The sequence below is a fragment of the Marmota marmota genome, unplaced genomic scaffold (assembly GCF_001458135.2).
Source record: "Marmota marmota marmota unplaced genomic scaffold, marMar, whole genome shotgun sequence".
Lineage (NCBI taxonomy): Eukaryota > Metazoa > Chordata > Mammalia > Rodentia > Sciuridae > Marmota > Marmota marmota.
The window spans coordinates 24,383,255-24,400,576 of record NW_026000026.1 but is presented as its reverse complement, the minus strand read 5'-3'; the positions used below and the strand labels follow the sequence as shown (position 1 = coordinate 24,400,576).

General features: G+C 48.8%; 1 protein-coding gene across 1 annotated transcript; it reads left to right on the top strand.

Moving 5' to 3' along the window:
* Positions 1-1,341: 1,341 nt before the first annotated feature.
* On the top strand, positions 1,342-17,297 carry LOC107140361 (vomeromodulin-like). The gene is made up of 13 exons (XM_048810546.1): positions 1,342-1,820; positions 4,189-4,672; positions 5,203-5,304; positions 6,089-6,244; positions 7,389-7,479; positions 7,815-7,872; positions 8,597-8,667; positions 9,971-10,273; positions 10,903-11,100; positions 11,308-11,370; positions 14,045-14,105; positions 14,784-14,863; positions 17,043-17,297. The coding sequence occupies exons 1-13, from the start codon at positions 1,547-1,549 to the stop codon at positions 17,295-17,297; spliced, it is 2,196 nt and encodes a 731-aa protein (XP_048666503.1). The 5' UTR covers positions 1,342-1,546.
* The last annotated feature ends 25 nt before the right edge of the window (positions 17,298-17,322 follow it).

Sequence of the window (17,322 nt, the reverse complement as noted above, 5' to 3'; positions counted from 1 at the left end):
TAAGATGAGGATTACATGAAATATTTTGAAAAAAAATAATGGATTATCCAGGAGTGGTAGCACACGCCTGTCATCCCAGCAGCTCAGGAGGCTGAGGCAGGAGGATTGCAAAGTTCAAAACCTGCCTCAGCAACTTAGTGAGGTGCTAAGCAACTCAGTGAGACCTTGTCTCTGAACAAAATACAGAATAGGGCTGGGGATGTGGCTCAGTGGTGAAGTGCCCCTGAGTTCAATCCCCAGTACCAAAATAATAATAATAATAATCGACTAATAACAGGGGTGATGCCAGTCCAAGGTTGAACTGACATTTGCTGGGCAGATATTCCTGCAAGTTACTTTTGTGCAAGGTTCTGGTCAAGTCTTCTGGTAATAGTGGTTTTTATCGGGTACACACACGCGGGATCCCCTCCTTCATAATCCCTCAGCTTCATTTACTTATCTTGGGGGTTAGGGCTTGACAAAAGCAACTCCAGGTTGATTCTGACAACTTTCATATTTCAAGAACAAAGACCCACAACCCTGATTTTACAAAACTTGATGGGCTGTGAAAGGCAAATAGGAACTCCAGAGTCTATGTTCTCAGGAAAATGCTGTTAGAGACATAAGCTTCCACGTGACCCTAAACATTAGAGGGTAAAACACTGGGGAAATTAAGTGAGAGAGGAACCTGAGCGTGAAGGGTGGGAGGTGACCCCCAGAAGTCACCTAGAACAGCTAAGACCCAAACAGCAGGGTCTTAGTGGGCTGCACCCAGCTCTCCGCTTCCCTACTAAGATCTTCAGGCAGACATGGGGGACCTGCAGCCTGGATGAGCGGATAGAATGACTGACATAGCTGTGGAGAAGGTGCTGAGCACACTGGACAGCATCTGCTCATTGGCTCACTGAACAGATATCAATGGACACATTCCAGTGGAAAGGGGTAGGCCTGAGATCGTAACTGCATGATTCAAAACTCTCCAGTTCCCCAGTTACCGATTAAGATAGAGCCAAGGATGTTTGACTGAGGAAGACGGCAGGAGAATGTGTGACTGGGCAGAGGTGGACTTTCTCCAATGCTGCAACCAGTCCTTAGAGAACATTTATGAAAAGCCCAATTAGAGGTAGAAAAGGGCTGCTTCCTCAAGACAGTGCCCACTGTGTTGGAACATTTTCCCAAGAATACAGTGTGCAGACTAGAATGTGCGCCCTGCCTCTTTTTTTTTTTTTTGGTCCCAGGATTGAACTCAGGGGCACTCGACCACTGAGCCACATCCCCAGCCCAATTTTTTTTTTTTTTTGTATTTTATTTAGAGACAGGGTCTCACTGAGTTGCTGAGGGCCTCACATGCTGAGGCTGGCTTTCAACTCAAGATCCTCCTGCCTCAGCCTCCCAAGCCACCGGGATTATAGGCCTGCGCCACTGTGCCCAGCAGAACACCTGCCTCTTGAGTGACAACCTCTTAAGAGTCAGAAAGCCATTTTACACAAACATCTGTGACAGGCCTGTGGCCCACTGGGAATGTAGTGTCTGATGAAGTCCTCCTTTACAGGTGTCACCCACCAAAATGTGGACTCTCTGGGCCTTGGCCGTCATGTTGGCCATCAAAGCAAGAGCCCTTGATGTGCCACAAGTAAACACAGTATTGGAAAGCCTTCCTGTGGGACAAGACTCCACTTCCAGTTTGAAATCTGTCCCTGTCAGTGTGTCACAGCCGCAGGCCTTCAGAAGTCCCAGGGTCCAGAGGAACTCTCCTCCCAGAAAGTCCCGAGTGGGAAACGCCAAGGGCAAGTGCAAATCCGCGGTCAAGTACTTCGTGTCCAGCAGCAAACTTGATGACTGTGAGTAGGAACTGTTCCCCCTGCACCTCTGGTCCTGTCCACCCAGGCACAGGCAGTCATAGCTCTCCAAGCCAGGAGGCCTGGTTCCACCTTCTGAACAAGCGAGGAGCCCTGGGCCCCAGGAGCTCATAGAGAGCCGGCATGGCCGAGCCCTGCCCCCAGACACTCGGAGGCAGAGCCTGGCTATGCAACGGGCTCCACGATGAGGAGAAGGCTAACTGGACACACGGGGGTGGACAGGGCCAGGATGCCCAGGACAAGGGAATCCTGGGTCCCACATGCTACCTTGTTACCTTTGACGTGAGTCATTGCCTAGAGACGGGGCCAGATCTCACTGCTGGCCCCAGTGCCCACCAGACCCCCTCAGCCTGCTTGACCAGGAGCTAGAAAATGGGAAGCCCAGGTTCCACCTCCAAACCCCTTGAGCCCCAACTTGCCCTCTCCAAACTCCCACTTCACTCCCTCCCTGAGTCTGGCAGCACGTCTTCCATGAGGTAAGGACCTCTGCCACTCCAGCTTCCCACACAGGCTGAGAGCACAGGAACTCGGAGCTAAGGCTTCACCAAGAAGTGGCTTCCACGTGGGAAGCTGTAAGGGGGCAGGACTCACTGGCAAGTGAAGACAAGGCAGAAAACCCCTCATAGCTCAGCAGGGCAGCCATGGCCTTCTAAGACAGCGTGACAGGGTGACAGAGGGGACACAGAACCTGACCAGGGGCCACACTAGGCAGGCCAACGGCTCCACTGCTTTGCCTTGAGGAGCAAAACAACCTTGAGGTGCTCACCTCTGCCCGGCACCCTTCCCTGTTACAGATATTTCAAAGTAAGACCAGGTCAGACAGTCGTAAGAAAAACAGATGGGTTCCTTTTAAGCAATAATTTGGTGGTAATGTCGTCCATTTCCTTTTCAGATTAAAAAAAAAATGCTAAAGAATAAACAGGGCAGGGGGCAGGGGTCGTGGCTCAGCGGTAGAGCGCTCGCCTAGCACATGCGAGGCCCTGGGCTCGATCCTCAGCACCACATAACAATAGGTAAAATAAACATATTGTATCTAACTACAACTAAAAAAATAAATATAAAAAAAGAATAAATAGGGCAAATATCCATGTGCTACCACCTAGATTAAGGAATAAAGCCAGCCTTGGGACTGGAGGCCCTCGGCCATGCACATGCCACCTCATCCTTCCTCCCTGTCCCTCTACCCGACCCAGAGAAGGCCTCTGACCTGATTATTTTTCCCTAGCATTTTTTTTTTAATCTTATGACATGTGGATATTCCTTACCGACAAAAGAGCTTGCACTACGTGTTATGGTTTCCAGAATAGGCAACCTGCTTGCTGTGTCCCTGACCACACATGGGGGTGATGTATGCGATGAGAAAGTCTCGCCTGCTTGTCTTCATGCTCTGTCCTACTGATGAACCAGCCATAATTTATGCATATATTCTATTTTGGTTTTTTCCTACCTTTCTGTGACTCCAAACCCAACATGCATTCTAATGAAGGTGTCCTGGTGTGCATGCGCCAGAGACCCCCTAGGGCATAAGTCAGGGGTCGAGATGTGTTCTTGTCACCCCACACAGGCACGATCTCAGAATGACAGCTCTGGGCAAAGGAAGCAGCAAGGCTCCAGAGGTCACAGCCACTAGTCCCACAGGGGTTGCTCCTAGGGGACTTCCTCCCACAGCTGCTCTGCTGGGTCAGAAATGTCATCCTTGGACATTCACTTGAAGTTAACCAATTAACTTCAGCCCTGAGGCCAGCAGGGGGGACTGCCATCCAGATTTATAGCTTTTTCCTTCAGTTCCTACTAAGACCACCAACAGCCCCACAATGGGATAGGACCCTGGTGACAGAGCAGCTCTCCAAGGCCCAGGGATGGCCTCAGTCCCTTCCCATAGGCATCAGGCTTCTAGCTCCCCCTGCCCAGACAATCCTGAGGGAGGGAAACCCGTGGCTAGCACCTGCCCCAGTATGCAGAAAACATTGTCGCAAGGCCAGCTCACAGGGGGCTCTCTACCAGAGGCAGCCCTTCCAGGGGACAGCACCTCCTCCAGGGGACAGCACCTCCCAATGACCCACAAGGAGAAAAGGAGAAGGGAGAGGGACTTGAAGAGCTCAGATCTGCCAACTCCATGCCCACTGCCCCAGCCGCCCCCCCTTCACCATCACCTCAGTCACCGGTTGCCCCTACCAGGTGGCAGTTCCTGTCATGGGTCCCTGGCCAGGTGCAGAGACCGGGACCCAGAATAGAAAAGACCCTGCCCCAGGCTACTCAGCCTGTAAGGGTCAGAGCCAACACTGAGCCCTGGGCAGCAGGGCACTGATCAGGCACCCGTAGCAGGACCGTGTCTCTTGATGTCTTTCAGATTTGAATGCCACCCTGCCCCCGCAGATCGAGAAGCTGCTGAAGTGTGAGGACGTGAACATAGCTGGCATTATCGGCTCAGCACTGTCCGTGCTGGGCGATTCCAACCTGCTCTCACTGTTAGATGTCACTTCAGTGCTAGATATAGGAGGTGGTGGCCTTGGAGGGATTCTAGGCAAAGGAGGCAGTGGCAAACCCCTGGATTCACTCTCCCAAGCCACCGGTGCCGTCAGCAACCTGCTACCACTGAATCAAGATATTCTGGGTGGCATAGTCCCTGGCGGTCCAGACAAGAACCCCGTAAAAGGACTCCTCGACAGCACTGGTGTGTCTGGCCTCCAGGACCCCCTGAGCGACGTGATGGAAAAAGCTAACGGCCTCAAGAAATCCACGCAGGACTTGGTGAAGGGTGCCCTGCCGCCAGACGTCAAAGATGCAGTCTCAGGCCTGCTGGGAAACATTAACCTGGAAGAGCTCTTGTTGGGGTAAGTGCTTCCTTGACCTCTAGGCTTCTGGCATCTCAAAAGCTGCTTATTTGGGATGTTCAAGTTCAACTTCCAACGATCCCAAATGAAAGCCACAGTTACCTTTTCACAAAGCACTATACTAGCTCCAGCTGAAATTATGCCCTTCCAGGGGAAACTGTAATACAGATTTCTTGATTTTGTTTGTTTGTTGTTTGTTTGTCTTGGTACTAGGGACTGGACCAGGACACCTAACCACTGAGCCACATCCCCAGACATTTTTTTATATTTTATTTAGAGACAGGGTCTCACTGTGTTGCTTAGGGCCTCGCTAAGTTCTGAGGCTGCCTTTGAACTTGTGATCCTCCTTCTCAGGCTCCTGAGCCGCTGGGATGACAGGTGTGCACCCCTGCACCGGCCAGATTTCTTGAGTTCAAACACATGAGCAAGTGTGGGGGCTGAGGGGCCAAGAGAAGGAACAGTGACTTGTGGGGTGTGAGCTGGTTGGTAGTTCTCCTGAAGAACTGATACTTGATGCTGTCACTTTGCAGATTAGAGGTCCAAGAAGTGACTGTGGATAGCATGGAGTCGTCTGTGGCAGGCAATGAGATCCACGTCCGTGCTGCCACTACTGCCACCATAGGTGGAAAAGGGTGAGACTGTTTTCACAAAAGCCAACTGGGTCACTCAAGACCAGAGCTTTAAGTTCCAGGGTCCAAAGCCCAGACTCGGAGGATACAGAGTGCCACAAAGTGGGGGAGGAAGGTGCAAGCAGGCCACCACATACAGCTCCCCTTCACCCCCAGCCCAGAGGTGCGAGGCTGGAGATGGGCCCCCGGGGAGTTTCAGCCTTCACTGGTGTAAGCAAAGACATTCATGGGAAATCTGCCCCAGTTCATACCCGGGCAGTGAAGCTAGAAGCCACAGAGAACAGACCTCATTGTGACATCTCCATTGGTCTCATATGAAACATACCTTCCAAATACTCGAGGCTCCGTTAGGATCAGCCCGCTCTGCTCCAACACTGTTCTAATCAGTTGGGGAAACAGAGATGACTTACAGATTTCACATCCCTGCATGCATTCATTCATTCATCCACCTGATACACAGTTAAGATGCCACAATGGACACAAAGAAAGGACTAAAGACAGTCCCCATCTTCAATGAGCAACAAATGTGACAGAGGAGCATGTTACAGGGTAGTCTCTGGGCACCCAGAAGATAGCAGGGACAGGGCAACCCCACTGGGGAAAGAATGAACCACGGACTAGGGCATAGAGCTAGGCATCTCTCACTGTCCCAACACCTACAGGACTTCACAGCAGCCTCCCTACAACCTTACCAGAGAAGCAGTTGTGTCTCCCAACCAGAAATCAGTTCAGACTGGCAAAAGCAATTTCAAACCTCGCTCAAAGTCCCGTGTCTTGCTCCCCACAGCATAGCTGGACCTGTAATCAGCCTAGTGGGATTTCAAGTGAAATCGGACACGACTCTGACAATTGCTATTTCTGCCAACAACACCCAATGTGTCAACCTCGAGGTCCAGGAAACACAAATCAATGTCAACAAAGTGACCCTTCAGATAGTAAAGACGTACGTAAGACAATTTTTCTCATTTTCTGAGAGGCCTATGTGCCAAACATGTCCCCACTGGTACCACCCCCAGAGATGAGCTGGTCCAAATAAATGGTTTGAATGATCAGTAAACAAAGGCCCAGAGAGAGGTCTCTCCGCCCACCCTGCACTCTGGCGGCTAACTACTTTCATAATTCATTCTAGTTTTTCCATAGTCATTACGTTCATCTCAGTCAAAATCGAAAAAATACAAAGGGCCATAGAGTGAAGCCTCCCTCCCTGCTAGGCCTCTTCCTGGAAGCAACCAATGGATCCAGGCTCCTCTGTTTGCTTTCACAGATGCGTTTTGAACATGCATGTAATTTTCCATCTGTGTGTTCACATGCAGAAAGGAGTAGATGCCGGACTAAGCACATAGCTCAGTGGTGGAGCTCTTACCCAACATGCACAAGGCCCTGGCTTCAGGCACCAGTACCACAAAAACAAAAAAGAAAAGAAAAGGACAGCTATCTTACAAACCTTTCTGCACTTTGATTCACATTTTTAAAAATAGCTGGGAATGTATTTCATCAGCAAAAAACAACAAAAAATACCAGCTTCTTCATTCTTTGACTCCCTAGAATTAGGAAGTCAAAAGGTACGTCAGGAAGACGTACTGATTTCTTTTTTTTCTTTTTTTTTTTTTTTTGGTAGTGGGGGATGCCGGGATTGAACTCAGGGGCACTTGACCACTGAGCCCCATCCCCAGCCCTATTTTATATTTTATTCAGAGACAGGTGAGTTGATTAGCACTTCACCATTGTTGAGGCTGATCCTCCTGCCTCAGCCTCCCGAGCTACTGGGATTACAAGTGTGTACCATCACACTATGATTTCTTTAACCAGTCCCTTATCAGCTGTTAATGTTTACACCCAACTCAAATGAACAAGATCACAAATGAGGCTGCCCACCAGCATGCACGGGTCTGCAGAGTCAGCTCCTCCCGATGATTGGTGGGCCAGGTGCCCTGGGCTGGGGTCATTTTGAAGGGGAAGGGCTCAGGTGTGCAGAGTAAACAGCAGGACATCGTTGTGGCTCTTTCATCAGTGGATGGGCTTGTCCAACGTTTGTGCAAATCCAGAAACACGAGAATCACTCGGTTCTCCATGGACGTCTTTTCCAGGATCACAGACACTCTGCCTGTGCCTGTCCCTATACCTTTGCCCTTGGAGGACCTCATCCTTCAACTGTTGACAGTGGAGCTGAATAAAAAGGTAAGTGCTGGGGAGGAGGGGGCACCCCCTCAAAGGCCTGCACCGTTAGGGTTACATGGGGAGAAGCCTTGCCTCAGAGGGCCTGATGCTGAGAAAGACTTAGGAAGGAGGCCCAGGCCCTCCAGAGACCCTCACTATGGGACAAGCAGGACCTCTGGCTAAAATGGCTCACCAGCAAGAAGATGACCCCTGAGGGAGGGAGGGATTACTTCTGCCAAGGAGGCCAAGAAAATAGGAGCGGGAAAGGGAAGGAGGACAGGGAAGAAAAGGAGGTGGGCTGAGGGAGACGGCTAAGGTGGCGCTCGGTTGGGAAAGTCCTGGGGATGACTTCACAGGTACAAGAAACGGACTCCTGTGACATTGTTCTCAATGACTTCAACGACTGCAAGAACTGTGAGTACAAATGCTCACCTCCTTGGGGAAGCCACTGTCAGTGGAGAGAGATGGCTGAGGTTTCTTAAGGGATTCCCCGGGGTGACCAACCAGAGGGCTGGAGGCTCTGAATCGCAACCACAGCCAGCACCTGCCAACGCCCCTCCTCCTCTCCCCAGGGCCCTGGAGAGGGCCTGTCCCAGCTAACCTTCCTCCAGGCCCCTGAGACTTGTTCCCCAGGAAGGGAATAGGACAAAGGGCCCCTCAGAGACTCTCTGAAGCTCCTGGCCCCAGATGGTTTACAAAGTCCACACATGCACCATCTGGTCACGGCGTGGTCCTTGCCCCCACGCCAGGAGCCGAGAATCAGGAAAATCCCCAAAGTCCCCAACACATGTTGAAAGAAAGGAATCATAGGACACCTAAAATGACAATGGAAGTAGGAAATCAGTGACATTTGCTAAGTCCCAGAATAGACAAAACACAGAACTCATGGCCAGGAAGTGTCTCCTCTCGGGGAGGTTTGGGCCCATCAGGGAAGGGGAGTTCGGGGAAGCGTCCTCCCATGGCATCCCAGACACCTGCGGAGAAGCCAGTGGATGGTACCAGCTTCCTGCTTGAGACCCAGAGAGCAGGTGTCCACACTGGTCCCCCACAGGGAGGACAGCACTGAACAGAGAGCTTAGGGCACAACAGCTGCTGGGGAAGGCTGTAGTTCCACCGCTGTCTCCTCTCTCCCCTGCAGCCACTGGCTTGTTCAAGTTCCAACTTAAAAGCTCCAGGATTTCCCCACAAGGCCTTTCCATCTTCTACTGCGTAAGTGTTCCGTGCGCTTATAAAGCCGTGGGTGGAGGCTGGAGGTGCAGCTGAGCTAAAAAACACACTAGGAGGACAGCCAGGCAGTGGTGCAGGCCTGTAATCCCAGAGGCTCGGGAGGCTGAGGCAGGAGGATCATGAGTTCAAAGCCAGACTCAGCAATAGTGAGGAACTAAGCAACTCAGTGAGACCCTGTCTCTAAATGAAATACAAAATAGGACTGGGGATGTGGCTCAGTGGTCAAGTGCCCCTGAGTTCAATCCCCAGCACCCCCCAACCAAAAAAACACATCAGAAGGACAGGGCAAAGGCACTGTCATCTCTTGTCTGATCCTCACACCTTTATCCTGGGCTCAGTCTTAGAATTCTACCACAACTCCAGGGCACCCACCCCGGGGCTCAGCTTTGTGTTTTCTTCCATTCAAGTCCATTGGACGATGCCCTCAGAGATATTCCAACAAAGACAACCATACCTTGACCTTTATGATCTGCTCAGCACAGATCTAGACACTGAACAAAACAAAAAGTGCTGTCTCTTCCCAGCACCAGGGAGGGCAAAGCCTGGGTGTGACATGTGCTGAACATTTGTACCTCAGCTTCTCTTCCAGAAATTCATCACCCCAGGTATAGCTATAGCAAAGCACAGAGAAAAAGACGTTCATGATGAGATTAGAAAAAACAACCTGAAGTAGCTAAGCCAAGGATGAGAGCAATCCAAATATTTAAAGTTTGTGTCCGGAAATGCTACACGTATTAATTTTTTTCAAAGTATATTAAAAATCCAATGGGGTATGCATGGAAATACCAGTGACATTTGAAGAAATCTTCCTTCCCACTTCTCTAAGTTTTCCACCTTTCCTGCCATGTGGAGTTTACATTTTATAAGCAGAGAGGAAAATGGATATCAAAAAAGGAGTTAGTTAACATGTAGGCCAGAACATCCGTGAAATGATTTCTTGACAAGATGGGCTTTGAAAGGCAGGAAAGATCAGGATCTTCTGGGCTGGGAGGACATGTTGACCACTGAACAGACACTCCTTACTGGATGCCACGTGTAAATGGGGGAATGGCCCTGGAAATTAAGGATCTGTGGCTTCTCTTGGAAAAATCAGAGATGGGGCTGCGCCAGGCCACACTGCCTCAGGGCTTCCTTCCCCTGGGCTCCCCCTCTGCAGTCACCACAAACCCACACTCCCACAACACTGGCCGGGCCACCTCCTCCTTCACTTCACAGCCAGCCTGCAAAGGCCTTAACATCCGCGTCAGTCTCTGCCTGATGGAGATTTTTCTGTTTCTCTCTCTAGGCCGAAGCCATCTTTGGCAAAAATACAGTCCCTGTCACTGGAAGTATCCTCCCTCCTGATCCTAAAAATGCCAACATTTCCATGACTCTGTCTCACACGTTGCTCAAGACAATCATTACTTACGCAGCCAAGATAAGCTCTGTCAAGGTAAGCGTTATCCACATGTGGCCCCCGTCACAGTTCCATTCTGTGTGTCGGTGGAGTCTGTCAACTCTGAGAGTGAGAAGGTGGGGATGCAAATGGGTTCAGAATATTCCTCCAGGGATAAGCACAACTGATGCCCTGGGATTCCACTGTCCCTTAGTGATCAAATAAGCAGGTCCCTATTTACATCAATAGAAAGCGGACAGCAGGAGAACAATCAATCTCCATGTGCCATGTGTGTGCCAGGTACACAGCCAGGTGGAGGTATTCTTATTCCCATTTCACAAGACCTAGGGGAGAGAATGACGTTACCAAGCCACAGAAGGCACGATGGTAGTTTATGTACCTGTGAGGCATTCCTTTGCTCTTAGCCCTTAAAGTGGCAAAAGGAAGCAACAACATCAAGAGTTAGTGACGGTTCTCCATGTGCGAGGCTGGATTTGAAGCAATACACATGTCCCCAAATGATTATCTGAGAACTGTCGTGCCACAAGGGCATAGAGAGAAACAGTCTTCAAGTTTGACAAGGCATAATGAGGAAGGCAAAAGTTTGTAATATGCCCTTCATCTTCCGAAGAAGCAAATGAGATGCAGGGAACCATCTAGAAGGGGACTTTTGTCAGTCATGGTTGCTTCAGCTGCTCCAGCCTCAGATAGGTGGCCGGTGACACACACTAGAGGACTGATAAATGCTGGAATGAATGATGTGAGCGCTGCACGCATGGCCATGAGATAGCGTCTGCCGTCTGTCCTCTTCCCCACGCTAACCCATGCGTTCCTGACCACAGGCAGACAACCTGGAGGCGAGCATCACCAAAATCACCTACACCTTCCAGCCAGACAGCACCATCCAGGCCTCCTACTGGACTGACATCAGGAAAGACGAGGAGAGCTATGCCACTGGGAAAACGGTGAGTGCCAAGAAACGGATCAGAACCAGGTCATGTTCCAGGGCTAAGCTGCTACCTAAGCCCATGGTGCAGAGTGCCTGGTAACTCTAGGATGAAGAGACAGACAGCCAGACAGCCAGACTCTCCAGTGGACAGAAGGGATACCAGTCTAACCTGGGGAGAGGAGGTTGGGCAGGTGCCACTCTGCATCCGGCCTGGGACTGCTGGTCATCTCATAATGTGACATGTTTTTGAGTAGCCAGGTCAGGGTGCTACTCTGACACTCGTCTTGTGTTATTTCAGACCCTCATCATCTCACATGAGTGCAAGATTTCAAAAGACAAAATGACAGTCAACATCAAACTTGTAAGGTACTACCAATGACTACATCCTCCTCCTGCAAATTTAAGAAAAAATATGAAACCCAGTATGATTCACAGGCTCTTGGGAAATACTTGGACAATTGCAAGGAAGTCAGATGGAGTTTTAAACTCATGCTCTTACTCATCTTAAATTGTCCCTTTCTAATTAGTAGTTTCTAATTTAAAACTTTCATTAAGAAGCAACTGAGAGGGCTAGGGATGTGGCTCCGTGGTAGACCACTTTCCTAGCACGCACAAGGCCCAGGGTTCGTTCCATCCCCAGCACTGCAAACAAAAAGCAACTGAGAGATAGGTATGGTGGCACACCTCTGTAATTTCAGCAACCTAGGAGGCTGAAGCAGGAGGATTACAAGTTTGAGGCCAGTCTCAGCAACAAGACCCTGTCTCAAAATTTTTACTTTTTGTTTTATTTATTTATTCATTCATTCATTTGGGAGGGGCACTTGACCACTGAGCCACATGCCTAGCCCTATTTTTCATTCATTATATATATATAATTTTAGTTCTTGATAGACATTTTATTTATTTATATGTGGTGCTGAGAATCTAACCCAGTGCCTCACACATGCTAGCAAGTGTTCTCCACTGAGCCATATCCCCAGCCCTATTTCATATTTTATTTAGAGACAGGGTCTCATTGAGTTGCTTAGCACCTCACTTTTGCTGAGGCTGGCTTTGAACTCACAATCCTCCTTCCTCAGTCTCCTGAGATGTTGGAATTATAGGTGTGCATCACTGTGCCTGGCTTCAAATTTTTTTAAATAATAAAACTAAAAAAGATTTGTGATGTATCTCAATAATAGAGCTCCCTGGGTTCAATCCCCAGTATAGAAAAAAAGAAAAAGAAGAAACAACTAAGACAATATTTAAATTCTGAAATTGAGTTGTAATTTTAAAAAAAAATTTTTTGTAGTTGTAAAGAGACAGAATGCCTTTATTTATTTTTATGTGGTGCTGAGGATCAAACACAGTGCCTCATGCATGTGAGGCAAGTGCTCTGCCACTGAGTTGTAATTTTTATATGAACCTAATTTCTCTGTATTTTGTTTCCTCACAGATATGACCACAGTGTGAACCCCCCTGAGGCTGTGAGTTGATGTGGTTTTAAATATTTTTATTTATGGTATATGAGAATTAGTTTAATTCCAGACATTGAGTGACACGGGGACTCTGGGAAAGGAAGAAGTCATGAACACTAGATAACAGATACACTGTGTCATGAACACAGGCTCCTAATCAGGGCTTTCTGGGGAGTTCCTAGAACATGGCTGCCCAAGCCCACTGTGCCGTGCCACATTCAGTCAGTACCCGAGAAGGGCCTGGAGTCTGTGCTCCTGAAGTGTCCTGAGTGTTCCAATGTGCCAACAAGCCTGGGACCCACTAGAAGCATGGAAAGATGATCTAGAAGCTAAGCTGACTCAGCTCACTAGAGCATCTCATAAGCACAGTTTCCCATGGCCTCGGTTCCCTGTGCTCCCACCCATGTTCCGTGGAGTAAGCATGTTCCCGGGCAAGCACACAGATCACCAAGAGCCTGGGGAGGAGAGGAGAGCAGAGTAAGGCAGGGGCTGGGGCCAGGGCCAGGCTCCGGCAACAGAGATGGAACTGACCAAAGGCTCATCAACCACCCCTGTTTCAGACATTTATTCTGAGCATGTTTATTTCTCAATTCAAGAAATGCTTAGAGAGCATCTGCTATTTGCTTGGCCCCAAAGACAGCATGAAGCCACAACAAAGAACTAACTCAGGAACTGACATTCCAGTGTGGAGGCCAAATGAGTCCATACAAGCACACAATAAGTAGGCCACAGTTAGCCACATGTTAGATGGAGGCCCATAATGGTCAACTAGAGATAAAGAGTATGATTGTGGGTTGAGGAACTAGGTCCCCCTTGTTAGCCCTGAGATAATGGGGGGTCAGCAGAGTGGCGACTCTGGAATCATCACAAGCTTATGGTTCCCTTAATCTCAATTTTGCCAGGCATTTACAGGATATGACAGGCTCTGTGTCCAGGGGGAGCAATTCAGAAAGACTGTTCACCTGACAGGCAACACAGACATTTATGCAAATAGTTGTCCACTGAGCATGAAGAAGACAGAGTGGACAGGGCTCAACTGGGAGGCAGAGAATGAGATGACCACACAGGCAGTCCCTGAACTCTGTCATAAAGGAGCAGGACGTGGTGGCACACACTAGGGAGAGGTGGACCAGGGAGAGGGAACCACATGTGCAAAATATAAGTGGCCTGAACTTCGGGGCTACAGGGGGGACCAGGGGGCGGGCGGGGAGGGAGGAGAGCACCAGAAGGGAGGACCAAATCCGGGAGGGCCTGACCTCCTTGCAAAGGAGGGAGCAAGCACTTGTCAATAGGGTCCTCCCACTGCGGAACTCAGTGTTTGACCTGAAGGGACAGGGCTGACCGCTGTGCCTACCGCGGTGTCTGGCACATAGGAGACACCAAGGGCAGTGAACCTACCAAAGGGCCTCAAAAACTCTCAGAGATGTAGAGGCCTGAGGGATGGACTGAAACCCAGCTCCCCACCCAGCCTTATCCAGTAACAGACACAGAGCCGTAAGCCTGCTTTCCCTGGCTGCAACACCCAACTGGGGGACCACTAGAAGGCACTGATGACAACGCTCTTTCCATCTCTTGCAGAGTGACGAGGTGCAAGATCTGCTGTCTGGGGTTCTGAAGAAGCTCCTGTCTGCTGCTATTGGTATGTGGAACCTGGAAGAGTCAGTGTTGCAGAAGAGATCCCTGAGTGTGGGTCACCCCTGCAGGGTAGTGCCCACAGAGCACAAGGCCATTCCATCGCCACCTTGGTAGCACATTTTTTTAAAACAGGGGAAACAGCATTTTATACAGTAAAAATGAAAATCAAACCAAAATGCCTTCTCCACAGTACTTAATGAAATGTAGCCCACAAAGTATACTTGGGACCAATACCCTCTTACTACTTAGTAGAAACATGGACTAGGTCACTGGGTCATGCAGACATTCAGGAGGCTGCGATTATAGCCCTTATGACCAACACTGATGCTGCGACATGCATCTGCACATATTTTTGGTCAATTCTAAAGGAATTCAAAATAGTGCACTTACCACCAAAACTGCATGGGCCAGTTCTCATGGTGTCTTAACAGTGAGGTCAGCCATGCCAGTGTACCCCTGGGCATCAATATTTGGACTCTACGTGGTTCTGGAGTCTCTCTTCCTTGCTACCCCACTCTCAATCCCAAACCCAACAGACAGGGAGAGACCTAGGTCTTTACTAGGGTTGTTCTGCTTATCTAGCAGGGCAGTGATTTCTCCTCGAGCCACATACTGTGGGCTAAAAAAAGCCACGCAGATATTTGTTTCTTGCAACTCATAAGATGATGCTTCTTTATTTCAGAATGGTCTAAACAATGGAATGTCCCAGTAGGAGTAACCTCACAGCCCTTAATTGATGCCAAGGTTATCGTGATTAAATCGGTAAGAAATACAAATATTTTCCTTTCTTGCATTTTGCAGTGCTGGGAACCGAACCCAAGGCCTTCCGCATGCTGGGCGAGCATTCCACAAACACTTCCCTTTTGCACCAGAGGCCACTCTGGGCTGGGGGTTTTCTCAGGAATAAAGGGAACCAGTGGGACCTGGCATCAGTCTGTTCCTGGCTTCCCTATCAGTTCCATCCAATGTCCCCACTCCCTCCTGGTAGAAATGCTGTTTGTTGTCCTTTCAGTCACCTTACACTTCCTAAGCTATAACCATAAATGATGAGATAATCCATCCTACTGTTCCAGAAGGGCTCCCACATTTATCTGAATAGATCACAATGATTCCTTTGGAAAAGTCCCCACTATGTATGACTCAGCCTATCACCTGCTGAGCCTGTCATCCCCTCCGTCCTGACGCAAATTCCCCTTCTTCCTATCTAACCCTGAACTCAGAAAAAAAAAAAAAAATGAAGGAGATCTTCTTCCTGAAAAGAATGAGATTTTTATTCAATACTTTCAAAGTAAAAGATCACACCCTGAAGATGGAACCGCAGATGGTACATGAGAGTTAAGAGGTTTACAATCTCCTAACCTTGCTGGGCAGTGGTGCACCCTTGCAATCCCAGCAACTCAGGAAGCTGAGGCAGGAGGACTGCAAGTTCAAAATTAGCCTCAGAAACTTAGCGAGGCCCTAAGCAATTCAGCAAGGTCCTACCTCTAAATAAGATATAAATTCAGTAGTTAAGCACTTGGTCAATCCCTGGTACCAAAAAAAAAAAAAAAAAAAGAAATCAACTTTAGAAGTTCCTCCCCTTACCCCTTTTGGTGACAAATTCAGCTTGGTAAAGGTTTTTGTTGTTTTGTTTGAGATGAGATCTTGCTGTGTTTCTCAGGCTGGCCTCAAACTGACAATCCTCCTGCTTCAGTCTCCCAAGTATCTGGGATTACAGACATGCACCAACCCACCCAGCTATAAATTCCATTGTTGATAGATCTGCTTAATGAGTATGAAATCTGACCAGTAGAACATCTGTATCTTTCACTTTGGCACGAATCTGACAAGTTGCACCTTCCTGGTTTTACTTAACCTTTGAATTTCCCTGTATCTGTATCCAAATCAACTTCAGAGTGTATAGTATGGTAGAATCAGCACTTGCCTGGGTGTTAGTTTTCAATCTCCAGCTCTTACACTCCATGGCTGAGCAGCCTTGGAAATACCACTTACCTCCTCAAGTCAGCCTTAAGTCAAGGGTCACAGCTACAGGTGATAGAAAGCCCAGCCCCAAAATGCAACAATTTAAAAAATTATAGGTTTTAAACAGCCAGGGGTGCTAGCTTCACAAGTGGCTTGATTCAGAGTCTAAACAATGACATGGAACCAGTCTCTTGACTCCCCTCTTTCCGGATGGGCTCTGTTTTGGGTCTACATGGAAGCTCTCACTTACCAGGAGCTTCAACCTCTGTTTCTTTTCCACCTTCTGGGGCTCACATGGGTCAGACTTGTTTCACCCCCTTTCCTGGAGCAAGCACTGGGCCAGAGACAGGAGCACACCAGCTAGCTGAGACTGTGCCTGCAGTCAGCCTACGCATCTAAGTTTCTGCATAACTGGCTGTCTTGTTCTGTTTGTAGTACTGGGGACTGACCCAGGACCTCTGCAGGCTAGGCAAGTGTTCTACCACTGAGCTACATCCCAGCCCCATGCATAACTGGTTGTCTTTTAATCTCTTCACAGAATGATCTTCAGGCAGCAAGCTGAACCCGGCAAGCCCGAAACAGGCCATGCTCCTGAATAAAGCAAAAACATTCTGTAAAAGTTTCCTAGAAGTGTCAAGCCAAGGGTGTCCCTGTGATTGAGGAATCCAGTAGAGTTAGCCTTAAAATGCCCAGTACCCTATGGAATTATACCAACTACCTTAACATATGCAAGACAGGCAAAAATTCAAGGATTTTTAGCATTGTTATAATCAGCTCTTTAATAAACATCTGTTTTCATGCAAAAAATGACTCATTTGTTGTCACTTCCTATAGTCAAGGAATTTCTGTGTTTATGACTAGTCAAAGAAAAATTAATATGAATGATAGGGCAAGAAAACCCAGTTATCTAGTGGACGGGGGCAATCATGACAATGGGTAAGACTTTCTTTCTGAGTTTTTGCCCCCTTTCTCCCTGTAGTTGGATCTGGAATGTCCCCCAAAGGCCAGTGTGTTGATGGCTGGCCCTAGCTTGGCACTACTGGGAGGTGGAGGAAACTTTGAGAGGGAGGGTCTGGGGGATGTCCTAGGCCATTATTCCCTTGAACAGGATAGTGGGACCCTGGTCTCTGTTTTTGATAACTGGCCACCAGATGAGCAGTTCTGCTCTCCCACATGCTTCCCGCCAAGATGTGCTGCCTTGCTACTGGCCCAGAAGCAACAGAGCCAATCATAGACTGGAATCTCTAAAACTGTAGGGC